This window comes from Oncorhynchus mykiss, chromosome 5 (genome assembly GCF_057628025.1).
Source record: "Oncorhynchus mykiss isolate SJ-2025 chromosome 5, ASM5762802v1, whole genome shotgun sequence".
Lineage (NCBI taxonomy): Eukaryota > Metazoa > Chordata > Actinopteri > Salmoniformes > Salmonidae > Oncorhynchus > Oncorhynchus mykiss.
In genome coordinates this window covers 58,608,103-58,635,851 of record NC_143026.1, presented here as the reverse complement: position 1 = coordinate 58,635,851, position 27,749 = coordinate 58,608,103, and the positions used below count along the sequence as shown (strand labels likewise).

Genomic DNA, 27,749 nt, shown 5'->3' with positions numbered 1-27,749 from the left:
CATTTGGATGATCCAGAAGAAGATTGCGAGAATGTCATATGGTCAGATGAAACCAAAATATAACTTTTTGGTAAAAACTCAACTCGTCGTGTTTGGAGGACAAAGAATGCTGAGTTGCATCCAAAGAACACCATACCTACTGTGAAGCATGGGGGTGGAAACATCATGCTTTGGGGCTGTTTTTCTGCAAAGGGACCAGGACGACTGATCCGTGTAAAGGAAAGAATGAATGGGGCCATGTATCATGAGATTTTGAGTGAAAACCTCCTTCCATCAGCAAGGGCATTGAAGATGAAACGTGGCTGGGTCTTTCAGCATGACAATGATCCCAAACACACCGCCCGGGCAACGAAGGAGTGGCTTCGTAAAAAGCATTTCAAGGTCCTGGAGTGGCCTAGCCAATCTCCAGATCTCAACCCCATAGAAAATCTTTGGAGGGAGTTGAAAGTCCGTGTTGCCCAGCAACAGTCCCAAAACATCACTGCTCTAGAGGAGATCTGCATGGAGGAATGGGCCAAAATACCAGCAACAGTGTGTGAAAACCTTGTGAAGTCTTACAGAAAACGTTTGACCTCTGTCATTGCCAACAAAGGGTATATAACAAAGTATTGAGATAAACTTTTGTTATTGACCAAATACTTATTTTCCACCATAATTTGCAAATAAATTCATTAAAAATCCAACAATGTGATTTTCTGGATTTTTTTCTTTCTCATTTTGTCTGTCATAGTTGAAGTGTACCTATGATGAAAATTACAGGCCTCTCTCATCCTTTTAAGTGGGAGAACTTGCACAATTGGTGGCTGACTAAATACTTTTTTGCCCCACTGTATATATATGCAGGCCTCAACCACCACCCTGAGAGCACTTGATTCAGTATATCATGCGGTCCTCAGGTTCATTACAAATCAAAAACGTCTTACACATCATTGTGATCTCTACAGCGCTGTTGGCTCGTCGTCATTGACCTAGCGTAGGCTTAAACACTGGTATACACTGATTTATAAGGTCATATTAGGTAAGATACTATTTTCTCTGTTCTTTTTAATCAGGTCGGTAAATAAATACAGTGCCTTGCGAAAGTATTCGGCCCCCGTGAACTTTTCGACCTTTTGCCACATTTCAGGCTTCAAACATAAAGATATAAAACTGTATTATTTTGTGAAGAATCAACAACAAGTGGGACACAATCATGAAGTGGAACGACATTTATTGGATATTTCAAACTTTTTTAACAAATCAAAAACTGAAAAATTGGGCGTGCAAAATTATTCAGCCCCTTTACTTTCAGTGCAGCAAACTCTCTCCGGAAGTTCAGTGAGGATCTCTGAATGATCCAATGTTGACCTAAATGACTAATGATGATAAATACAATCCACCTGTGTGTAAACAAGTCTCCGTATAAATGCACCTGCACTGTGATAGTCTCAGAGGTCCGTTAAAAGCGCATAGAGCATCATGAAGAACAAGGAATACACCAGGCAGGTCCGAGATACTGTTGTGAAGAAGTTTAAAGCCGGATTTGGATACAAAAAGATTTCCCAAGCTTTAAACATCCCAAGGAGCACTGTGCAAGCGATAATATTGAAATGGAAGGAGTATCAGACCACTGCAAATCTACCAAGACCTGGCCGTCCCTCTAAACTTTCAGCTCATACAAGGAGAAGACTGATCAGAGATGCAGCCAAGAGGCCCATGATCACTCTGGATGAACTGCAGAGATCTACAGCTGAGGTGGGAGACTCTGTCCATAGGACAACAATCAGTCGTATATTGCACAAATCTGGCCTTTATGGAAGAGTGGCAAGAAGAAAGCCATTTCTTAAAGATATCCATAAAAAGTGTTGTTTAAAGTTTGCCACAAGCCACCTGGGAGACACACCAAACATGTGGAAGAAGGTGCTCTGGTCAGATGAAACCAAAATTGAACTTTTTGGCAACAATGCAAAACGTTATGTTTGGCGTAAAAGCAACACAGCTGAACACACCATCCCCACTGTCAAACATGGTGGTGGCAGCATCGTGGTTTGGGCCTGCTTTTCTTCAGCAGGGACAGGGAAGATGGTTAAAATTGATGGGAAGATGGATGGAGCCAAATACAGGACCATTCTGGAAGAAAACCTGATGGAGTCTGCAAAAGACCTGAGACTGGGACGGAGATTTGTCTTCCAACAAGACAATGATCCAAAACATAAAGCAAAATCTACAATGGAATGGTTCAAAAATAAACATATCCAAGTGTTAGAATGGCCAAGTCAAAGTCCAGACCTGAATCCAATCGAGAATCTGTGGAAAGAACTGAAAACTGCTGTTCACAAATGCTCTCCATCCAACCTCACTGAGCTCGAGCTGTTTTGCAAGGAGGAATGGGAAAAATGTTCAGTCTCTCAATGTGCAAAACTGATAGAGACATACCCCAAGCGACTTACAGCTGTAATCGCAGCAAAAGGTGGCGCTACAAAGTATAACTTAAGGGGGCTGAATAATTTTGCACGCCCAATTTTTCAGTTTTTGATTTGTTAAAAAAGTTTGAAATATCCAATAAATGTCGTTCCACTTCATGATTGTGTCCCACTTGTTGTTGATTCTTCACAAAAAAATACAGTTTTATATCTTTATGTTTGAAGCCTGAAATGTGGCAAAAGGTCGCAAAGTTCAAGGGGGCCGAATACTTTCGCAAGGCACTGTATAAATTACAGTCCCATTCTCATTTCCTTTTATCAGTACCAAGAATTAGAACAGGTTTTGGTAGAAATAGTTTTAGTTACTCAGGTCCTGGCACTCTCTCCTGAACATTAAAACATATGATTATCTAGTCTTGTTGGCGGAGTTTATATGTAAATATCATATAAGAGTGTAATTGTCTTTAGGACAACAGTTTTTTAGTCGAGACATTTGTGGGGGGGGGGGGGGGGGTTTAACGTAACATGCAATTGTTGTACTGTATGTGTGTCTATAGTTTTGTTTCATGTTGTGACAGTGTATGCTTTGTTCCCCCTGCTGCTATTGGACCAGGTCTCTCTTGAAAAAGAGATGTTATCTCAATGAGGAAAAAACCTGTATAAATAAAAGGTCCAAAAAAAATCAAATAATCATCATCATCATCCGGACTCTTCGATGGTCACTCCAGAGCAGTCCCGTGTTTCATAATGAACCATCTCCAGGGTGCACACATCAAAAATGGTTCAAAGAGAGATGCTGGACTGTTCTGGTGGGCCAGATCTGAATCACATCCATAAATTATAGCAAGAGCTGAACACAGCAGTTGGTGGAGGGTACCCCTCAAATATGGAAGAATCAGTGGAAAAGGTGCAGCAAGCTTATTGATGGCTACAAGAAGAGTTTGTCTGAAGTTATCTTGGCCAAAGACTGTGCAACCAAATACTAGCTCCAGGGTGCCAATAATTTTGTCAATGCCATGTGTCTTCATTTTCTATTTTAAGTTTACAAAAATAAAATTGGTTATGCAATGTTGAAAATCCAATAAGGTGTGGGGACCAAAGGTTTTCTTCAATTTCAAATTATTTTAGAATAGGAAATTATTTATGTTCAAGGGTGCCAATATATTTGGCCGCAACTGTATATGCCTTGTGTTATAACGCGAGGCTGAGCCCATGTTACAATGAACATACTGAACCCATACCATTATGAAAATACTGAGCCCAATGCCATCATGAAAATACACCCACCTGTAAATGTGGAGCTGACAAAGACTCGGACCACGTTGGACCTGAGCTTCAGTCCTTCAGTCGCCTGGCCTTTGAGAACCTCCATGAGTGCTCCTCTTGGCGATGCCATGGTCCTCCTCACCTAGCACTGTCCCAGGCTAAAACCTCCCTCTCATCTCACAATGACCCACAATAATTGCTCAGCTTCCAAAAGTCATCAGAGAAGCATGTGAGCAGACTTATCTATTCTGACTGTAAGCATGTACTTGTGTTACAGTTTTTAGATAATTATTTGAGCATCCAATCCAATTGCCCCTTGTTCCTTGTGCTTCATGTTGCAAAGTGAAATTAGATGAGAGATACACACCTGAATGTTTTTCCCCCTCTCCCGTTGAATCCTATTTGTCATATCCTTGGAGATCAAGCTCTCCAAGGCAACCTTGGGCCCTGTTCAAATATTTTCAAATTGCACCCTTCGTTTCTCTTTTCCTTGAGGTAATCACCGGTGTAACACTAGCGGGTAGGTGAAAGCCACGGTTTCTCTAAAATAGCTCTCCCCCACCCAGTCAGTGATTGCATTGAGGGGAGTAGGGTAGGATGCCCTTTCAAAGTATTGGAGCAGGGCCTTTGTTTACGAATGGTGCCTTCCTGGGACTGGAGGTCCCTTAGGGTAAGGAAAGGAGAAGAGGGAGTTGGCTGTTGCCTTGCAGCTGAGGCTCACCTTTAATGACATGGGGGAGAAGGGGCAAGACTAATAGAGTGTTTTAATATACAGTCATTGGTTTCAACTTATCAGACTGTAGCATTCTCCAAGCACTTTTAGGAGCTGACGGGCTTGATGCCACTAAACAAATCAATTATCAGAAATCTCAGAAACTGAGCTTTTATTTTATCGTGGGAACACTTAAGAATATTCTGCAACAAGGGTAGCTTTGGATTATACTTAAGCATATTTAATGCCTCATGAAGCTTTTCTGAAATATCCCATTATTTATACTTAATAGAAATAAGATATTTCAGAAAAGCTTCATACAGAAGTATAACCTGGTTATAGTTGCTTGCCTCTCAAATAAGTTAGAGATCTGAGATATTGTATTAATGTACTTCATTTTCAGAATGACTAGGCATTCCAGCTCATTACCCTGACCATACATCATGATGTTTGTTCCCCAGTACTGTACTACCCTTAAGCTGTTTTGACACGGGCTCCATTTTACCAAACGAAATCCTCAGAACACGACAGGAATATCCCTGGAGTTCATTTAATCATCAGGGTACTTAACTACAGAGCTTATAAAGTGAGTCAAGCCTGAGTTTGCCTCTGGCTAGAACTGGCAACAACATCTGCGACAATATTCCTGGTAGTGCAAGTTAAAAAACACCTAACAAAACACCTAACAAAATCTTTGTAATACGAGGTTATACTTCATTTGGAATGTACTACTGCTATACAACCATGAGGACTGCCGTTGTAACAGCTTTATGGCAGCGAGTGTACTTCAAGGCTACAGACTCATTCTCAGGGGAGTTAGTCTTATGTAATACTAATGAGACACAGTATTACGCCTTGTTTCACCAGAAAGGATACTGAATCTATATGATACTGGCTGCATATCAGGGCCTCAAACATACGGCCTAAGAGCTGTTTTAATGTGGCCCGTGAACGTCTTAGTATAAAATTAACAAAATAAGTTTGAAACCCCTTAAGAGCTACTTAATTTGAGAAAACTGACAGAAGGCGACAAATGGGTCAAGTCAATTCTTAATGTATTTTGTTCAACCTTACTTGCATATAATAGTTTAAAACATCTCCAAACTAAAAAAAATCAAAAAAACACAGCACAAAAGGGTGAAATAGCATGCATCAATTCTTGTTTTCATTGTTTTTTCTAGAACATGTATGTCCCTTGTGCCCGTGTCCCAAGTATATGATTGGTTGGGGTGGGCGTTTACACTGAGCTGGTTCTGATTGGTCAACAGGCACATGGAGTGTCTGCCTCCAGCTCTACCGTTAATCCTTTGCTCAGGAGGAAAGCTTCTTGCTTTGGCTCCCTCCCTAGGAAGTTCTTGAGCATAATTTCAGCGTCTTCCGAGCCTCCGGGCTTTAGGATACAGTTTCTGTAGCCCAGCCCCACCTAGAAGAGATGGAAATGTACTTCATCAGCATCAAGCAGGTGACACTTGAAGCTGACAACAATGACATTTCTGCCATGGTGAAATCATCTGGCTCCAGTTCTGGAGGGCTGCAGGCAGTCACTGCTCACTAGCATCAAGAACCAACAACGCCTGATACCAACTACTCGATAAGAGCGGACGGTCAAGTGTAAAAACAGAATTGTAAATAACTAGCTGTGCCAACCTTGGGGTTCATGATGCCCTCCTGCTTGAAGCGGGCGTAGAACATGTCCATGGAGTAGACCTCGCTCCAGAGGTAACCGTAGTACTGGGCATCGTAACCACCCGCCAGGTGGCCAAATGTGGCTGGCATGTTGGTTCCTATGGGCACAATGGCGAAGAAAAAAAGGATTTGTTTTTAAAAAACGGACAATAACTAAAGGAGTTGGCAAGACTGCACAAACAGATCTGGGAACAGGCTACCAAACTACAGCTGTGATAGTGCTATGGCCCATTGGTTGAGGTTGTCTCTGACCTGAGGATGCAGGCACGCCCAGTATCTCCTGGCTCAGCCGGGCGTACTCCTCGGCCGGGTCCAGCCCATTCTTGGTGTGTAAGGCCTGGTCCACTTTGGCCAGGACGATCTGACGCAGGTTAAACAGACCTGCATGGGAGGGAGAGGGTTAACACAATAACACACTGAAGCATTTAAACCCAGTAGCTCTTCAGGAGTCGTGTTGGTGACCACTGCCCAGTAACCTAAACACCGGCACTGGTGTAAAAGGTGTTATTAAGCTGGGTGTTCTATGAAAGAGCCAGGGTGTTGTTTCATGGTGGCCCACCCGTGTTGGCCAAGCGGGACTTCATGAGTTTGTCCAGCAGGTCGTCAGGGATTGGGGCACCCGTCTTGTAGTGTTTGGACATGCGCTGCAGGGGCTCCTTCTCCCACACCCAGTTCTCCAGCATCTGCGACGGCGCCTCCACAAAGTCCCGCTCCACGTGTGTCCCGCTGAACATGGCAAAGTCCGCCTGGGAGCAGCAGAGGAGGAGAGACACATGCATCTGTTAATCCCCGCATCCTGTGGTAGAACTACTGTTAGACATCAAACTGGACAGGAAAGGGATATATTATTTTGGTGTTCATTTTTGGTGTTCATATAGGTTTGATGACATTTTCTATACCATATTAAATATAGATTTTATAGTGAATGGTCATTGACGGAGTACACTGTGCTCTCAGGTATTAAAACTGGCAAAAAGTCACTGCTTACAAATGTGTTTTAGGTTGATTTTACAGGTATTAAATAGCCAATGACGTATTGAGAGCAGGAAATATATTAACCATCACACTAAAATGCCTTTACTCAGTCAAACATTCATTTCGGTGCTGAGGAATTACGCAACAATGTATACTCTATAGTAGCAATGACACCACACACACGTATACATACACACCTGAGCGCAGAGCTGGTGCATGACGTGGCCAAACTCGTGGAAGTAGGTCTCCACCTCGTCGTGCTGCAGCAGGGAGGGGGCGTCGGCCGTGGGCTTGCTGAAGTTGGCCACCATGGCCGCCACCGCCATCTGCCGGGTCCCGTCCGACAGCAGACAGCCGGGCTGCAGGCCAAAGCAGGCCGCGTGGCCGTACTTCCCCTCGCTGGGAAGGGTTACACACAACCACCATGACTGGCTAAACATTTTTATTTTATTGTCTCCCCCATAATGTGGAGGAGGAAAAGGTGGACTCTTCTCTGTTTCAATTGCTGTAGACAAATTCAGAACAATGAAATAAAGACTTTCCCCAAAAAAAACTATTAAAATCCTTATTAAAAAAAGATGGTTATATCAAAACAATCATCATACATAACTAATTGTATGCGGCCATCTTTAAAATCCTCTGCCCTTTTCAATCTCTTCCGTTTTCCTCAGACTCACCGTGGGAAGAGGTCCAGGTAGAACTGGCCCACCACCGTGCCCGTGGTGCGGTCCTTGACGGAGTAGAGGGTGACGTCGTCGTGCCACACGGGGGCGCCCCCCTCCACCAGGTCAAAGGTGAGGTTCAGCAACTCCTGGTAGATGTCCAGCAGGCCCCGGGTCACAACCTCCATGGGGAAGTACTCCTTCAGCTGGTTCTGGTCCACCGCGTATTGGGTCTCCTCCACCTACAGGGGGGAAGAGCAAAGGACAGATTCAATTCATCACTTCAAAACATTATCCCTTCAGGGGCAAATATAGACCACACAGCCCACTGGGTCATCTCTAACACCGCAGTGAAAAACACAGAGCTATGATTTTTTTTAAAAAGTATGTTATATATTTTGAGTAGGGATTGATTGATGCTCAATGTTAAGTTGCAATCTTCCTACCATCATATCTAAGCTAATTTAACACCAACGTCGATGAAACTTTGCAAACAAACATGAAAGTACACAACACACTTGACACACACACACACACACACACACTCGACATGATCCGTTCAGTCGTTACGGAGAAACACATACCGGATTTTTCACAAAGTCGTTAGCATTAGCATAATTGCCCAAACCTAGCTCAAATTCTAGACGTCGGATTAAAACAAGACTACAGCATCCATAAAATGACCATCAGACTTGGTTTTATTTGGACAGAATAAGTTGAGATGCAACCCGCTTGTACATCGTACAATTTATCACTCTCACATGTCCAATTAGAACCAACGATGTGACAACTTTTTTAAGCATTTCCAACACACACCGGGAGACAAATTCACCTTTCAGCAGTACAATAACCTAAAATACAAGACAAATACACACTGCCGAGTCGCTTACCAAGACGACATTGAGTGTTCCTGAGTGGTCGAGTTACAGTTTTGACTTAAATTTACTTGAAAGTCTATGGTAAGACCTGAAAATGGTTGTCTAACAATGATCACCAACCAAAGTGACAGCGCTTGAAGAATACATTTTAAAAAGTGCAAATATTGTACAAGCCAGGTGTGCAAAGCAACTTACCCAGGAAGACTCAAAGCTGTAAATCGCTGCCAACCGGTGATTCTAACATGTATTGATTGACTCAGGGGTGTGAATGCTTATGTAAATTTGATATTTCTGTATATCATTTCCCAAAAATTTCATCCATTTTGAATTCAGGCTGCAAAGCAACAAAATCTGGATTAAGGGGTATGAATACTTTCTGAAGGCACTGTAAATATCATGGCTGTTTTTTTTTAGATATAGGCATATTGTAATTTTGTTTTATTGTAGCGTGTTTTGTTTTATTGTATCTTACTACAATTTTTTTATTTTTATAAATACTAACATAATATTAAGCTGCATATTAAATATGACAAGAGGTAATGAACTGGCCATTGATCAGAACAGCAAATGATAAAACAGGTCCATATTTGCAAAACAAGTGGTTCTGAGTTCATGTCAATATTGCACAGATTAGATAATGGTTACAGAAATCAGGAAGGCAGAAAGGCTCTAAAGACCTCTATATCTATATGAATGACTCTGTCCAACACAACCTGTTGTTATGTTAAGCACCTACGGAGAAAAAAAAAAGGATCCAATTCCCCCCTCAATGACATACGGTGCATTCGGAAAGTATTCAGACCCTTTTTTCCATATTTTGTTACAGCAGTACTCAAAACTGATTCAATAGTTTTTTCCCCCTCATCAATCTACACACCATACCCTATAATGACAAAGCAATTTTTTTAAAATAATTTTTTAAAAATGTATTAAAACATAAAAAAACATAAAAACCTTATTTACATAAGTATTCAGACCCTTTGCTAAGAGACTCGAAATTGAGCTCAGGTGCATCCAGTTTCCATTGATCATCCTTGAGATGTTTCTACAACTTGATTAGAGTACACCTGTGGTGAAGTCAATTGATTGGACATACTTTAGAAAGGCACACACACCAGTCTATATAAGGTCCCACTGCTGACAGTGCATGTCAGAACAAAAACCAAGCAATGAGGTCGAAGGAATTGTCCGGAGAGCTCTGAGACAGGATTGTGTCGAGGCACAGATCAGGGGAAAGGTTCCAAAAAAATTCTGCAGCATTGAAGGTCCACAAAAACACACTGGCCTCAATCATTCTTAAATGGAAGAAGTTTGGAACCACCAAGACTCTTTCTAGAGCTGGCCGGCCGGAAGGTTCACCTTCCAACAGGACAACGACCTTAAGCACACAGCCAAGACTACACAGGTGGGGCATTGGGACAAGTCTCTGAATGACCTTGAGTGACCCAGCCAGAGCCCGGACTTGAACCTGATTGAACAGCTGAAAACAGCTGTGCAGCGATGCTCCCCATCCAATCTGACAGAGCTTGAGAAGATATGCAGAGAAGAATGGCAGAAACACACCAAATACTGGTGTGCCAAGCTTGCAGCGTCATACCCAAGAGGACTCGAGGCTGTAATCACTGCCAAAAGGGCTTCAACAAAGTACTGAATAAAGGGTCTGAATACATATGTAAACATTAATCCATTTTTTTTTATTTTATCCTAAATTTGCAAAAATGTCTAAAAACCGGTTTTGGCTTTGTTATTATGGGGTATTGTGTGTAGATTAATGAGGGAAAACTAATTTAATCCTTTTTAGAATAAGGCTGTAACATACTTTTTTTTTTTTTTTTAAGTCAAGGGGTCTGAATACTTTTATATTGCTAAAATATAGCTTTAAATAAACAAAAAAAACATGCAAGCACCACATACATTACGACAAGACAACAAAGCTCATGTGATCAAGCCTAATGGTCTTTTTAATTATAAAAGCAAAGCTGACTTACATATAATTTACAAAAAGCAGCTTGAAAAGGGTAGTGGAATGGGATAATGTCTTAGTTTGGGTTGGGAAGAACGCAATACATGATCTTGCATGCGGTACAAACCACATTATTGTGGGAGCCCCTCTACGAGTATAAATTAGGATGTTTGAGAAAGTTTCAATCCTAAGTAACCTGCCTACACATTGATTGAAGTACAACATACATATAGTTAATGTAGTAGGTGTCAAAGCTGTGTGATGGAAAACCTTGGTAGTGCATGGGTGGAGTAGACCAATCCCTGCTTTTCACATTAAACTGTTCTGTGTTTTTAATAAATATAGGCTTTGCACATACTGGGATAGCAAATATGGAATACAACAGCAGAATAACCTTTGCAATCTGCAACTCTGACATCCCGCCATGCCACTGTATTTATGGGTGTTAAAACAAAATACTGTTGGGTCCCCAGAAAAACAGAGCTGCAGACATTTGTTGTTTTTACCTATGGCCTACCTGCGTCATGAAGTAACGTGTGTCCCAGGCGTATAACTCGCCCTTGAAGGGCAGGCCCCTCTTCTGGCACTCCTCCTTCTTCAGCTTGAGGATGACATGGCGCTCCTCCTCCCCCAGGGGCTTCAGCTTACGGGCCAGTTCCTCTGGAGAAAAGGAAGATGACCTTATTGTCAAATGTACCCAAAGGAAATGTGTCTTCTGCTTTATCCCAATCCCTCCCAAACACAGAGAGACACACACACACACACACACATTGGAGCAGAGACGTGAGGGGTGGAAACCGTGTGTGTGTAAGGTTTTTTGTCTGGATCAAAATGGACTTTAGGTTGCATGCGGGGGGCATAGCAGTGTGTGGTCAATGGCAGTCACCGACTGAACATTTTAGAGGCCCTATTGGCTGCAGAGACAAAATGTTGCTGTTTTAAAGGAATACTTCAGAGATTTTGGCAATGAGGCCCTTTATCTATTTCCCGAGTCAGATGAACACGTGGACACCATTTTTATGTCTCTGCATGCAGTTTGTGGCATTGATATGAGTCAAACATTTATTCTAGTGTCAAAATGGAATACAAACTGTAAGTAGGATAACTGGTCATAAAGTAAGTCTCGTCCAAAACAGTTTTTTTTTTTTTTTTACTTGAGGGTTGGGTATGAATTACTTACATGCCCACTTTTGCCAATGATGCCCAATTGAGACAATGCGTTGTGGTCAGCACCTAGCTGCCATGTGAAATTACTGGACCATGTTGTCAAGTCTGTATATGGGTGCAACGCACGCACATTTCGCTCAACAAATAGGAGTGAAAATGGGCTCCCATTAAATTGGTGCAAACTTCCAATGCATTTAAACAATATGGCCAGGAATGGATTATATCTGTTGAAATGCTTTGGAAGTTTGCTAGCTAAGTACAAGATAGCTGGTACTACCTAGCTAGTAGCTACCTTTGGCTGTACAACATAATGCTAGCGAGCCAGGGTTAATTTGCTAAATTACTTCGCTACTATGGCCTATTTATTGCCTTACCTCCTCACGCCATTTGTACACACTGTATATAGACTTTTTTTCCTATTGTGTTATTGACTGTACATTTGTTTATTCCAAGTGTAACTCTGTTGTTGTTTGTGTCGCACTGCTTTGCTTTATCTTGGCCAGGTCGCAGTTGTAAATGAGAAAGTGTTCTCAACTGGCCTACCGGGTTAAATAAAAGGTGAAATATATATACATTTTTAAAAGGCTAGCTATGATATACCACAGATGAAAAGGGAAGGATACTGTAGCTTGCTAAATACACCAAGCTAACGTGTAATGTGATGTGGCATGTCACGTTAGCTAGCTACCTTGCTAACAATAGCGAACTTAAATTTCAATTTAGGGTCAATGCAGGGCAGGCATTGGATGCTAGCTTTCTAGCTAATCATGATGTAGCCAGCTTGCTTTAAATAATGTTGACTCGAACTGGCTCACTAACTGGCCAATTAATTTAAACTCGGACAAAGATATTGATAGTGCCTTCAGAAAGTATGTATACCCCTTGCCTTATTTCACATTTTGTTGCGCTACAGCCCAAATTATTTTCTCACCCATCTACACACAACACCCCATAATGACAAAGCGAAAACATGTTTAGATTTTTTTAGCAAATGTATGGAAAATGAAATACAAAAATATGCTTAAATTGTTCCCCCCCCCCCCCCCCATCAATCTACACACCATACCCCATAATGACAAAGCAAAAAAAGTACATAAGTATTTCACAGTCCTGAGTCAATACTTTTGTAGAAGCACCTTTGGTAGAGATGACAACTGTGAGTCTTTCTAGGTATGAGCTTGAGACACCTGGATTGTGCAACATTTGCCCATTCTTTTTTAAAACTCTGTCAAATTGTTTTTTAATCATTGCTAGCCAACCATTTTCAGGTCTTGCCATAGATTTTGCAAGTAGATTTAAGTCAAAACTGTAATTCGGCCACTCTGGAACATTCACTGTCTTCTTGGTAAGCAACTCCTGTGTAGATTTGGCTTTGTGTTTTAGTTTTTTGTCCTGCTGAAAAGGTGAATTCATCTCTAAATGTCTGAGGGAAAGCAGACAACCAGGTTTTCCTCTAGGATGTTGCCTGTGCTTAGCTACATTGCATTTATTTTTTATCATGAAAAACTCCCGTCCTTAACAATTACAAGCATACCCATTACATGAGTGTAGAGTTATACTCCACACACAATTTATTTTGATTTGCTAGGTACACTATATATACACAAAAGTATGTGGACATCCCTTCAAATTAGAGGATTCGGCTATTTCAGCTACACCTGTTGCTGACAGGTGTGTAAAATCGAGCACACAACCATGCAATCTCCATCGACAAACATTGGCAGTAGAATGTTTGTCTATGGTGACTTGCAACATAGCATTCATAGGATTAAACCTTTCCAACCAGTCCATTCATCAAATTCCTGCCCTGCTAGAGCTGCCCAAGGTCAACTGTAAGTGCTGTTATTGTGAAGTGGAAACGTCTAGGAGCAACAACAGCTCAGCTGCTAAGTGGTAGGCCACACAAACTAAAAGAACGGGACCAGAGTGCTGAAGCATGTAAAAATAGTCTCTCCTCAATTGCAACACTCACTACAGAGTTCCAAACTGCCTTTGGAAGCAACGTCAACACAATAACTGTTAGTCGGGAGCTCCATGAAATGGGTTTCCATGGCCGAACAGCCGCACACAAGCCTAAGATCAACATGCGCAATGTCAAGTGCCGGCTGGAGTGATGTTAAGCTTGCCGCCATTGGACTCTGGAAATGCGTTCTCTGGAGTGATGAATCATGCTTCACCATCTGACAGTCTGATGGACTAATATGAGTTTGACGGATGCCAGAAGAACGCTACCTGCCCCAATGCATAGTGCCAACTGTAAAGTTTGGTGTAGAAGGAATAATGGTCTGGGGCTGTTTTTTTATGGTTCAGGCTAGGTCCCTTAGTTCCAATGAAGGGAAATCTTAAAGCTACAGCATACAATGACATTCTAGACTATACTGTGCTTCCAACTTTGTGGCAAAAGTTTAGGGAAGGCCCTTTCCTGTTTCAGCATGACAATGCTCACGTACACAAAGCGAGGTCCATACAGAAATGGTTGTTCGAGATCGGTCCGAAAGAACTTGACTTGCCTGCAGAGCCCTGACCTCAACTCCATCGAACACCTTTGGGATGAATTGGAACGCCGACTGCGAGCCAGGCCTAGTTGCCCAACATCAGTGCCCGACCTCACTAATGCTCTTATGGCTGAATGGAAGCAAGTCACCGCAGCAATGTCACCGCCTTCCCAGAAGAGTGGTGGCTGTTATAGCAGCAAAGGGGGGGAACAACTCCATAATAATGTCCATGATTTTGGAATGAGATGTTCGACGTGCACGTGTCCACATAGTGTATGTGTAGGCATACCGTCTTCATAAGCACATCAATATGACATTTACAGCATAGAAAGTTTTTATAAATGTATCTACACTCAAGCTGGGCGATGTTTCCACGTGTTCACACATGTAGCCTAGGGATATTAATAATTCTGGGAATTGTCCCTCGGGAAAGATCTAACAGCGGACATAAGGAGAATAGAGGCGAGACAAAACTAGCCAGTTATAGAATACTGTGTTGTAGGACAGCTGAGCTGACTCCGGACAGGTCATTCAACTCGCAGTTGATACTATTTCCATGGTAACAAGTCTTTACATGACACAATGACATTTTGAAACTAAGTTGCAAGCTACTTTTGTTGCAAGGTGTTGTAGAACTAGTGCCTTATGAAACACATTCCAGGCACTGGCTCTTGCTATCAACGCCATAACTGATTTGACAGAGAAATCAGCTAGCCAGCTGCTGTCAGCTTGGCTAAACACAAGGTCAGTGAAGGCTTTAGTCAACACATAGAACTGAATTAGCAGAACATCTTGAGATGGCGAGTCAGTCAGGAGGAGAGAAGTCCTCATCTTCAAATGAAATGGAAAAAGACATGAAACACACACATCAAACCACGCCCCCAAGGCAACTCTTGATTGGCTTCAGTCATGGCCGCTAAGCATTTCTTAACGACCAAGCTTCAAAATGAGGCCAAATCAGGAAGCTCAGTTGCTCTTTAAAGCTAATTCCCTGCAATTCTACACATTTTGCCATGGGGCTGATAGCTTTAAAATGGCAATATATTCTAACTTCCTGCAATTCTACACTTTTTGCCATGGCTTAGGCTGTGTTCTTATGCTATCGGAGTGACTGAAACATAACAAAAACAATGGGGGCCACATGCCATGACAAAAATACCCCTGAATGTACCATTTTGCTGATTGTTAGTTCTCAAAGATGATCTTATTTATAAAAAAATAAAAAACATATTTTAAAAAATAGGTCCATTATCTTTTCTACGTGGTTTACACTGAAAATGTTTTTCCATCCTGAAAATTATGAAACATTTAAATAAAAAAAAACACTTAGGGTGGCTGGCCCAATACTTTTCTATGCAGAAAAAAACATGTGTGAACTGCTGTCATTCCATTTTTGCAATGTGAACCACTTTGTGCTGTAGCAGTTGTGTTTGTTAATGCATAGTTGAGTGTGAGCAATGCCCTTAACAAATACAATATGACATCAATACTTTTACTAAAACGGAACAGGGTGGTTACGGCCAGGGGGGGTCAGGGCAGTATAGTGAAGCAGCTGAAGCACTACATTGTTTCTGATACAACTGACAGCAGCTAAGAACAGTTAAATATACACTGGTCAGTTGGAAGTGGAACAACGGACCATAACAAACTTTCAGATAGTTGTACCCCATCTCGATCAGTAACACCCACCTAGGAAGCCGGCCACCTTCTTGCCAGACTTGGCCATGTTCATCTCCAGGACAAAGTCAGCGTGGGTGGTGAAACCCAGCAGGGAGCTCTTCTGGGCTCTCAACTGCACTAACTCCTTCAGGATGGCAGAGTTCTTCTACACCAGGGTAAAAGACAGAGGGTGAGGGCTGAAATTCATTCCAGGGGACCATTTTAAGTAACTTTACAGGTTATCCTTGGTCCTTTACAGGTTATCCTCCTTGGTGCTCAGAGAAAAAAAAACACAACTGTTGTCTATTATCAATTTTGGCCGACATAAACGTAAACGTTCATTTCGGGCAGCAGTTAAGACTTTCTTTGAGTTTCTCAGGGGCTCAGCGATTTTCTCTAGTCAACGCTCTCCCAGTACAGGATAGTATCTCGGTCTCACACAAAACATACAACGGCTCACCTCTTTGCACCGAGAGTTGAAGGCCTCCTCCAGCTTCTTGCGGGTCTCGGGGATGAAGCACTTCTTCATGGTGGGGAAGTAGTGGGGGTACTTGAGGGTGATTTTCAGCCTGTCCCCATCCTTCTCCAGCGAGCTCAGGAAGTCCTCAGGGAGACCGCCTAAAGTGCATCGTCAGACATGTCACAAGTCCTACTTAGGGATTACTTTCAATGTTAGTGATTTTTGATTCTTCTTTTTTTTAAGCAATCAAATTAGAAACCTGAAAACACATTAGATCTTTCATATAGCTAAGAATGAAACATTGAAATTCTACAACAGTTTCCATAAGTGTCCTCCCCCTTAATGTTGCGGAATCAGTTAAGGTCGAACAACACAGCAACTGTCGTAGGAACTTAGGTTTTTTGCATCCTTTTGATGGTGACTGCTACAAGAGAACAGGGGCGGGTTCAATAGGTGCCTGGGTGCTTATCGCTTGTAAAGAGTCAGGTTGGGATGAATTTCACTTCAGGACACTTTGACTCAATTAAGTAGATAGTATACTGAAATTCAAATTCAGAGGGCCATCTATTTTTAATGAAGATATTTTAACAAATTGGAATTGATACCAATACTATTAAGTAATATTTAGTTACTATTAATGGATAGTACACATTATTGCCATTAGTGGATAGTACCCATTATTTCTATGAGCAAAGGTCCAACAACAGAAATGGAGTCTCAGAACAGGCCGCGTGAACATGGTCTCACCCAGCTCCTCTCTGGTGAAAGTCAGACTAGTGGTGTCTTCGTTCAGGTGCTTGTTGAAGTCAATGCACAGGTTGCTCAGCTTCTTCTTGATCCTCTTGACTTCCTGTTTGGATTAGATAGATAAAGTCAATAAGTTGACAACAATGAACCTACTGTAGATCAGAGTATGACACGAGTCATTCCACCTCAAAACGCACAAGAAAGAAGATTGACACCCACCATCTCAGATTGTTCTGAAATCATTTGTTGGGAACAGATAAGATTAGCATTCCTGAAACATTATTTTGTTTCAAGATGATTTGAACTGTGAGAAATCAAGCTAAATCGACTGCACCCAAAATTGGCCATTTCAATTTATAGGATTCATATACTATTCAATAAATATAGTATATGAAACCTAATGATTAAGACGTTATCCAAAACCCACGGACCACCCCAAAGGCAAGTATACAGTATTAATTCTGTATGTTTGACAAGTAGTATGAAGCTGCGGCTTAGAGTACTCTTTATTCATTCTATATAATGTATTCAATGAATTTGGTGGATTTTCCCCTGCTGTTCAGAAAAATTAGCCATTGAAGTCACTTGCATTCCCCCCCATAAATTAGAGTGAAAATACCTGATTTTTCTCACTAGATGCTGCTGTTACTGCCACACACTTTTATCCATGTTGCTGGTCTCTTGTGTTTCTTAAATGGATCACGAAAATGCTCGTGCAACTTTGGGTAGACAATCAATAGTTTTTGCTCACGGTGAAAATAAATAGTGTGGTCATCCTCACAAACCAAGGCAGTCCTCAATGAAAGCAATTCAGTTCGTCTCTTAGCAGCCCAACTCCTCTCAAATAATCCAACAAATGGCAGCTCTCTGAGAGGGTTATCCCTATGGTGCAATTCTCATATGAAGACTTTTCCTACAAGTCCAAAAATGTGATGGAGAAATTGGCTAGTGACTAAAATGTTGTGACATCCCTAATAAAATAAAACAATTATAAACCATTACATAGCAGTCTTTTGCTTTTCAATTAAAATGGTAAGAAAACATTTCTGTTGTTTGACTAGTGACATTTAACATTAAACCCAACCCAAATACCATTACAAAACAATATACAGTGTGTATTTGGGACTTTTACCTTTAGAGACCATAACATTGAAACCATTAGAACTGCTGTTAGTTTGCTTGTTCACCAGGAATGTTGAATCCAGACATTTTTGGAAGGGAATAAACTAAACATACATTGTCTGTTTCCTGGACACAGGTTAAGCCTAAGAGGTGTGTGTTTGAATTGCTTTCATTGAGGACTGGCTTGAATTGTATGCATGACCAAACCTTTTATTTTCATCATGGGCAAAAGCTATTGGTTTTCTACACAGATTTGCAAAAGGGTCCATTTAATAAACACAAGAAATCAGCTATATGGATAAAAGGGTGTGGCAGTAACAGCAGGAAGAGCTGCATCCATGGTCAAAAGTGGTACTTACACATTCATTTATGGGGGAAAAATGCAAGACTTCAAAATGGCTAATTTCTCTGAACAGGGGGGGGGGGGACGTCACCAACTTCACTGAGAATAAATTACATAGTATGAATAAACAATACACCAAGCCGCAGTTTCATACTACCTGTCAAACATAGAGAACTGATACTGTATACTGACCATTCGGGGGGGGGTTCCGTGGGTGGCTTTTGACCATTTATTTGGATTCCTCGCGTCACTGTTAACCCCCCGAGGTCGATGTCCACGCCCCAAGGTAATCTAAATAGCATACTACAGAAATCCCCATAATTGTCTGTCAGTTTAAGAGATATCAGGTTGTTTTGCATTGGATGCGTCTCAATCCACAGCATCCACCTATATCGCACTTCCGCATCTGCAGTGAAACGTGACAGAGCTAGAGCAGTGCTTGTCAGACCATGAGACATCCCGAAAATCGGCCATCACAAAATCATCTGAACGGTTTGGCCTGAAAACTATTATGACCCCTCTATGGAAGGGGGTGTTCTCTGTTTTGCTCTATGACCTCCACAAGTCAGTACAGCCAATCTGCCTACTTCTGTCTGTAGCTTCCGAACACTCTAGGCCTCACAAGTCTTATCTGAAGGTCAGCCGGTACCAGTTGCAAAAAAAATGGAAGTATATATGGAGACTTTTTAGGGCCAAAAATGAGTTAAACACGTAAATAATTATTTTAAATATTTTTGTGGATACTTCAAAGAGTCTTAAAATTCTAAATCAAATAGCTAAATGACCTTATGAATTGAAAAGGCCAATTTGGGTTCATTTCTCAGAGATACCATTTGAAATGAAATGGAACGATCCACTTGGAAATGAGCGTGGCCGTGATATCCGTCAAGGTCACTTCCTTTGAAAACGGTAAAGTCTCTTACATCCTGTGTTTCTTTGGGCAGGTGGAGACCATTCCTTTGGCCCAGCTTGATCAGCCTCTCCATGTACCTCTTGGACTCCTGAGTAAGCGTGTCATCGTCAACCTTGCGCTGTGAGAGGTTAAAAGCAGAACTCAGTCAATGAGAATGATCAGTTAAGTTAAGTCAGTTAAGAACAAATGTAAAAACATGTAAAAACATACAGGCTATAGAGATCTTCCTAGGTACAGCTCAATAGGTCAAAGTGGATCACCTTTTCCTCTCCTTTATTAGTACTGATATAATGAAGTGGGAAGATGAAAGCACATCCACTGCGTGCATTTTCAGATCAGTGTAGATGAAGAATAAGGAGATGCGGAGGAAGCAACTACAGACTATTGACATCTTATCTACGGACTAGTGGGACCTTCCGTACTAATCTCACACGGCCCTCCTCACCTCCAGCGCCACGATCCTCTGGTAGACGTCCTCCCTCATGCTCATCTCCACATCAAACTCCGACAGCTTCTTGTCGGCGTCGGTGCTGGCCGTGCGCACGTCCTTGGAGGAGGACACATGCTGGGGGAAGTCTAGCATGTTGCGGTCAACTGGAGTAACACGTCAAAATGTAAAAGTGAGCAGTTATTATGAGTGTCATTTTCATTGTACGTGATGCTATGTATCATGAGGATTATATATTGTGCTTTTTCAGTGGTCAAAGTGCTTTCATACTGAAATGGGGGTGGACTCAATCCATTACCAATGTGTAGCACGCTCCAACAGTTTATAAAAACCAGTCTAAACTGACCATTGTCAGCTTGAAACATAGGCTTAGGTTTTGTAGATTATTTCATCACTACGCACAGTCTTAACAAAAGGCCTAAAATTATGAAAAGCAGTAAGGCGATGATAAAAACAAGCTCTTTTGGATTAGGTCATTTGCTGCCTTGAGTCTATAAAAAGGCTACAACTGACTGATTTAACATGTAGAGTCCAGTGTCCACTGCCTATTGTAGGGAGCATAGGCTTGTCAGCTAGTTTTTATGTAAAAAGTGCTGATTTGTCTTTACCATTGCATACCTCTTTCGTGCCAACTCAGACATTTTCCCAATCGCTTTCAAGGCCAGTGGAGTAGATGCTAGTTGTGGTTGCTATGGACTGAACCCGCTACACATCATAACCTATTAATTTCAATCCACTGTGGTCATACAGGAAAGGGGTTGAAGAAATGATGCTATTTTGGAGTCACACCCACCTGTGTACTCCACCTCCACATCAGCGAGAGCCTTCAGGGTGTTCTCATAGGAAACACTGGCCAGGTTCAGGGCCCCGACACAGTCATATACCTTTTTGGTCTTGGCAATAACCTCATCCGAGAGCTGATTGATTTGCTCGGGGGTCAGGTCCCAGCGCAGGCGGTTGTCAGCACAGACTGGCGCACCAGTGCCAGATGCCAACTCTTCTGTTGGGTGAAAGAAAGGTTGGACATTAGTTGGATGGCTCGTCTTGGAAAAAGGCCTACTTCTAAAGCGTATGAGGAAATGTGCAGGAGATGAGTCATGGCATTCAATGGCATGTGGTATGAACTAGGTAGAGTTTCAGTATTGTTCATGTGATTCGAAGAGACTGTGGCAGGTGTACTATCAGAAGTACAGTCATTTTCACAAAGTTTGCTGCTTCAGTGTCTTTAGATATCTTTGTAAGATGTTACTATAGAATAGTGAAGTATAATTACAAGCATTTCATAAGTGTCAAAGGCTTTTATTGACAATTACATGAAGTTGATGCAGAGTCAATATTTTTCAGTTGAACATTCTTTTTCAAAACCTCTGCAATCTGCCCTGGCATGCTGTCAATTAACTTATGTGGATGTGCATAATTCTTGCATAATCAATGCTTGGAGTTTGTCAGAATTTGTGGGTTTTTGTTTGTCCACCCGCCTCATGAGAATTGACCACATGTTCTCAATGGGATTATGGTCTGGGGAGTTTCCTGGCCATGGACCCAAAGTATCGATGTTTTGTTCCCCGAGCCACTTAGATATCACTTTTGCCTTGTGGCAAGGTGCTCCATCATGCTGGAAAAGGCATTGTTTGTCACCAAACTGTTCCTGGATGGTTGGGAGAAGTTGCTCTCTGAGGATGTGGCTGTGTTCTTAGGCAAAATTGTGAGTGAGCCCACTCCCTTGGCTGAGAAGCAACCCCACACATGAACGGTCTCAGGATGCTTTACTGTTGGCATGACACAGGACTGATGGTAGAGCTCACCTGGTCTTCTCCGGACAAGATTTTTTCCGGATGCCCCAAACAATCGGAAAGGGGATTCATCAGAGAAAATGACTCTACCCCAGTCCTCAGCAGTCCAATCCCTGTACCTTTTGCAGAATATCAGTCTGTCCCTGATGTTTTTCCTGGAGAGAAGTGGCTTCTTTGCTGCCCTTCTTGACACCAGGCCATCCTCCAAAAGTCTTTGCCTCACTGTGCGTGCAGATGCACTCACACCTGCCTGCTGCCCTTCCTGAGAAAGCTCTGTACTGGTGGTGCCCCGAGCTCGCAGCTGAATCAACTTTAGGAGACGGTCCTGGCGCTTGCTGCACTTTCTTGGGCGCCCTGAAGCATTCTTCACAACAATTGAACCACTCTCCTTGAAGTTCTTGATGATCTGATAAATTGTTGATTTAGGTGCAATCTTACTGCCAGCAATATCCTTGCCTGTGAAGCTCTTTTTGTGCAAAGCAATAATGACGTCACGTGTTTCCTTGCAGGTAACCATGGTTGACAGAGGAAGAACAATGATTCCAAGCACCACCCTCCTTTTGAGGCTTCCAGTCTGTTATTCGAACTCAAATCAGCATGACAAAGTGATCTCCAGCCTTGTCCTCGTCAACACTCACACCGGTGTTAACGAGAGAATCACTGACATGATGTCGGCTGGTCCTTTTGTGGCAGGGCTGAAATGCAGGGGAAATGTTTTTTGGGGATTCAGTTAATTTGCAATTAATTGCAATTCATCTGATCACTCTTCATAACATTCTGGAGTATATGCAAATTGCCATCATACAAACTGAGGTAGCAGACTTTGTAAAAATGAATATTTGTGTCATTCTGAAAACTTTTGGCCACGACTGTACAGAGCCATTCCACTCGTGGTGCTGTTGCACCCAATTGAAACCTTGTGTTGTCAGTTCTAGCTTTCAGCTTGCTCGTGTACAGTTGAAATTCTGTGTTCCCTGTTGGGTAATTATATTCTGTTGCATCCTGTGGTGGATTCAAGGACGTCCCAGGGACTCATCTGGACTAAGTTAAATGGTGAGTTCTCACTCTGTTGTTCGAAATACCTCTTTGGTACAGCCTCTCCCATAGTTCGTTTGGCTACCCGTTACGAAAACAGAAGAGAACATTGGGTTATGGATGTAACCTTGGTTCTCTCAGAAGAATAACAGGTCGCCAATCTTTCATGTTGTTCCTCCACCTCTGTGGAGTTTGAGTGAAGTAATGGACAGTGTGTCACACCACGCCTTTTATAGTAACAGGTCACGTGGGTACAGCAAGGGTGTGGCGTGACTGTAAACATCTTTGATATTAAGCATCTCAAACACAAGGGGAAGGAGTTCCCATAGGTCGTCAGGCGACCCGTTACTCTACTCAGAGAACCACGGTTACATCTTTAACCCAAAGTTTTGTACCACTGATTTTGTCACAAGTGGCTGAGATGTGCAGGACTTAAAATGTAGAGTTAATGAAATGGCACAGGAAAATTTGAGGCAGTCTCTATAAAGGTTGCTGGCCACACAACAATAAATGGATTTGACAGTCAAACTATCACTTAAAGATGCACTATGCAGTAATTGCTCTGCCATTTCCTGGTTGTTCAAATTCTAATAGTTTGTCTGATTTCAGATTGTGACAAATCAAGCTAGTGTAGAGAATCAATGTACCATCTGAACCACTGTAAAATATATTTTCAATAAACAAAAATATCATATTTTCAGCTGTTTGAAGCTGGTGAACAAAACCTTAAGTAAAAGAAGCAAAAACAAAACTTAAGATAGGAATAGTGCACATAGAAACAGATCTACCTCTTCTTAGACTTGCTTTAAATGAGAAGGAGATCTAAACATACATTTTAGAGGTCGACCGATTATGATTTTTCAATGCCGATACCGATTATTTGAGGAACAAAAAAGCTGATACCGATTAAAAAATATATATATTTGTAATAATGACAATTACAACAATACTGAATGAGCTTATTTTAACTTAATATAATACATCAATAAAATCTATTTAGCCTCAAATACATGTCCAATTTGGTTTAAATTATGCAAAAACAAAGTGTTGGAGAAGAAAGTAAAAGTGCAATATGTGCCATGTAAAAAAGCTAACATTTAAGTTCCTTGCTCAGAACATGAGAACATATGAAACCTTTTAACAGGAGTCTTCAATATTCCCAGGTAAGAAGTTTTAGGTTGTAGGAATTATAGGACAATTTCTCTCTATACGATTTGTATTTCATATACCTTTGACTATTGGATGTTCATATAGGCACTTTAGTATTGCCAGTGTAACAGTATAGCTTCCGTCCCTCTCCTCGCCCCTACCTGGGCTCAAACCAGGAACACATCGACAACAGCCACCCTCGAAGCAGCGTTACCCATCGCTCCACAAAAGCTGCGGCCCTTGCAGAGCAAGGGGAACAACCACTCCAAGTCTCAGAGCGAGTGACGTTTAAAACGCTATTTGTGCGCACCCAGCTAACTAGCTAGCCATTTAACATCGGTTACACCAGCCTAATCTCGGGAGTTGATAGGTTTGAAGTCATAAACAGCTCAATGCTTGAAGCACAACGAAGAGCTGCTGGCAAAACGCACAAAAGTGCTGTTTGAATGAATGCTTATGAGCCTGCTGGTGCCTACCACCGCTCAGTCAGACTGCCCTATCAAATCATAGACTTAGTTATAACATAATAACACACAGAAATACGAGCCTTAGGTCATTAATATGGTCGAATCCGGAAACTAACATCGAAAACAAGACGTTTATTCTTTCAGTGAAATACGGAACCGTTCTGTATTTTATCTAACGGGTGGCATCCATAAGTCATAATTACGTAAAATTCTGGCAAATTAGGTGGCCCAAACTGTTCCATATACACTGACTCTGCATGCAATGAAAGCAAGAGAAGTGACATAATTTCACCTGGTTAATATTGCCTGCTAACCTGGATTTCTTTTGGCAAAATATGCAGGTTTAAAAATATAGACTTCTGTGTATTGATTTTAAGAAAGGCATTGATGTCTATGGTTAGGTACAGTCGTATAATGACTGTGCTTTTTTCGCAAATGCGCTTTTATTAAATCATCCCCCTTTGTTAGGAAGAAATAGTCTTCACAGAGTTCGCAACGAACCAGGTTAGAAGGCAATATTAACTAATTATGCAGGTTTAAAAATATATACTTGTGTATTCATTTTAAGAAAGGCATTGATGTTTATGGTTAGGTACACATTGGAGCAAGACAGTCCTTTTTTGTGAATACGCACCACATCGATTATATGCAACGCAGGACACGCTAGATAAACTAGTAATATCGTCAACCATGTTTAGTTAACTAGTGATTATGATTGATTGTTTTTTATAAGATACGTTTAATGCTAGCTAGCAACTTACCTTGGCTTCTTACTGCATTCGCGTAACAGCCAGTCTCCTCATGGAGTGCAATGTAATCAGGCGGTTGGAGCGTTGGACTGGTTAACTGTAAGGTTGCAAGATTGAATCCCTGAGCCGACAAGGTAAAAATCTGTCATTCTGCCCCTGAACAAGGCAGTTAACCCACCGTTCCTAGGCCGTCATTGAAAATAAGAATGTGTTCTTAACTGACTTGCCTACTTAAATAAAGGATAAATAAAGGTGTGTGTAAAAAATTTTTTTTTACAGACAAATCGGTATCCAAAAATACAGATTTCCGATTGTTATGAAAACGGCCCTAATTAATCGGCCATTGCGATTAAATCGGTCGACCTCTAATACATTTCTATGTGAATTTGGTAGGGTCACCCAAAAAGTTTCATATTGCAGCTTCAAATAGCAGCCAACCATTGTCACTGTTGATATACTATGCCCCGTCATGATTGGTTTAAGTTTACTAACAGACAAAGTTATTCTTAGAGCTGGCCGCCCGGCCAAACTGAACAATCGTGGGAGAAGGGCCTTGGTCAGAGAGGTGACCAAGAACCCGATGGTCACTCTGACAGAGCTCCAGAGTCCCTCTGTGGAGATGGGAGAATCTTCCAGAAGGACAACTGTCTCTGCAGCACTCCACCAATCAGGTCTTTATGGTAGAGTGGCCAGACTGTAGCCACTCCTCAGTAAAAAGGCACATGACAACCCGCTTGGAGTTTGTCAAAAGGCACCTGACTATCAGACCATGAGAATCAAGATTCTCTGGTCTGATGAAACCAAGATTGAACTTTTTGGCCTCAATGCCAAGCGTCACGTTTGGAGAAAACCTGGCACCATCCCTACGGTGAAGCAAGGTGGTGGCAGCATCATGCTGTGGGGATGTTTTTCAGCGGCAGGGACTGGGAGACCAGTCAGGATTGAGGGAAAGATGAACGAAGCAAAGTACAGAGAGATTCTTGATGAAAACCTGCTCAGGACCTCAGACTGGGGCGAAGGTTCATCTTCCAACAGGACAACGACCATAAGCACACAGCCAAGACAATGTAGGAGTGGCTTCGGGACACGTTTTTGAATGTCCTTGAGTGGCCCAGCCAGAGCCTGACTTGAACCCGATCAAACATCTCTGGAGAGACCTGAAAATAGCTGTGCAAAAACACTTCCCATTCAACCTGACGGAGCATGAGAGGATCTGCAGAGAAGGATGGGAGAAACTCCCCAAATACAGGTGTGCCAAGCTTGTAGCGTCATACCCAAGAATACTTGAGGCTGTAATCACTCCCAAAGGTTCTTTAAGAAAGTACTGATTAAAAGGTCTGAATACTTATGTAAATTGGATATTTCAGGGGGTTTTAAAATTATAAATTAGCAAACATTTCTAAAAAACAGGTTGTTTTTTTTTCATTCTGGGGTATTGTGTGTAGATTGAGGTAAAAATAATAATAATTTAAATACAATTTAGAATAAGGCTAAGGTAACAAAATATGGAATAAGTCAAGGGGTCGGAATACTTTCTGAAGGCACTGTAAGTGATTCATTGCCACTTGTTAAAACGAGTTTTTAGTGCTTGTGCCGATTATAAGGGGCTCCTCAAAAAAAATGTTTTACAAGTAATACTATTGTTGCACATGTATGAGCAGATAAACATAACATTTGCTATGTTTCCATTATAATCACGAACTGTTTCTGCATATTGGTTAGGACGCCGTTAACTGTGTTTTGACATTGGACTATTTATCAAAATGTCTTGTCAACAGGAAGCGTCAACGGGAAGCAGCAACGGAATAATTTTGGTTCTTTCTGTTTTAGTCATATAAAATTGAACTTTCAACCTTAATTTCCAATGGTAACTGCAACTCCAAAAATGTGCTGCGATTGGTTTATTTTGATGATATACCAGAAATCACCAAAAAGGGTTTGCCCTGCCTTCTAATGGCACATATAATTAAACATAATGTTCAAATGTGAGTCGTTTGAAGACTCACGCAGTTCCTCTCTGCTTACCCCATGTCAAAATAGAAGTCCCCCACAGCACAAGTGCTTGCTTTTTTGTGCAGGTATAGCGCACGTTCAGGACTTTTATTTTGACAGTGAGCGGGAAAGGAAGTGAGTCTACAACAGACCCACGTTTGGAAAGTCTGATTTATGTTTTATTAGACGTTTATGTCAATACCCCCCGGCCCAGCATAAGAACCAACCCTATAGACAATCGGCAAAGTTGAACTTTACTTGTATTTGACATCTGCCTTCCGGCGGACTTTTCCGTTATTTTGTCAACTAATTCCTAGTAAATATAGTGTGTAACGTTAAATACTAGCAAACGTTGCTAAAAAGCAGGTAGCTAACGTTACTAGCTAGGTAGCATTCAGAAAACCAGAATGCCAAGCACAGACGTATTAATATGCATAACTTTGAGTTTGTATTCATTTGGCAATGAAGTGTTAGGAAAGACTAACATGGATTCATTTCGTACTCACCTGTCGGTGCCATCTTCCAGAAAACCAAGTAGCAACGTTTTCAGAGCGCTTTGCGGTCTGTGTTTGCCGATAAAGCGACTGTAGTGCGGGCATGCTTCAGCTACGTAGTGATGACGTCTAACACTTGCGACGAAGTCAACACCTTTTTTGCTATCATCAC

General features: G+C 41.7%; 1 protein-coding gene and 1 non-coding gene across 2 annotated transcripts; both read right to left on the bottom strand.

The window, feature by feature from the left end:
* Positions 1–5,418: 5,418 nt before the first annotated feature.
* Positions 5,419–27,729, bottom strand: LOC110524109 (thimet oligopeptidase). The gene is made up of 14 exons (XM_021603458.3): positions 27,590–27,729; positions 20,692–20,898; positions 19,896–20,044; positions 19,461–19,568; positions 17,073–17,175; positions 16,326–16,483; positions 15,896–16,031; positions 11,062–11,204; positions 7,719–7,945; positions 7,239–7,440; positions 6,626–6,812; positions 6,319–6,447; positions 6,028–6,164; positions 5,419–5,803 (listed from the first exon to the last, which is right to left on the bottom strand). The coding sequence occupies exons 1-14, from the start codon at positions 27,600–27,602 to the stop codon at positions 5,642–5,644; spliced, it is 2,061 nt and encodes a 686-aa protein (XP_021459133.2). The 5' UTR covers positions 27,603–27,729; the 3' UTR covers positions 5,419–5,641.
* On the bottom strand, positions 16,651–16,786 carry LOC118964761 (small nucleolar RNA SNORA16B/SNORA16A family). Its single transcript, XR_005051954.2, has one exon. It is a non-coding gene; the product is annotated as a small nucleolar RNA SNORA16B/SNORA16A family (small nucleolar RNA).
* Positions 27,730–27,749: the final 20 nt, after the last annotated feature.

Excerpts from the sequence above, each read along its gene's own strand:
- LOC110524109 (XM_021603458.3), bottom strand. Across the intron at positions 19,569-19,895 it reads AGAGGATCGTGGCGCTGGAG|CGCAAGGTTGACGATGACAC; the intron begins GTGAGGAGGGCC and ends AACCTCTCACAG. Across the intron at positions 11,205-15,895 it reads GAAGGTGGCCGGCTTCCTAG|AGGAACTGGCCCGTAAGCTG; the intron begins GTGGGTGTTACT and ends CCTTTTCTCCAG.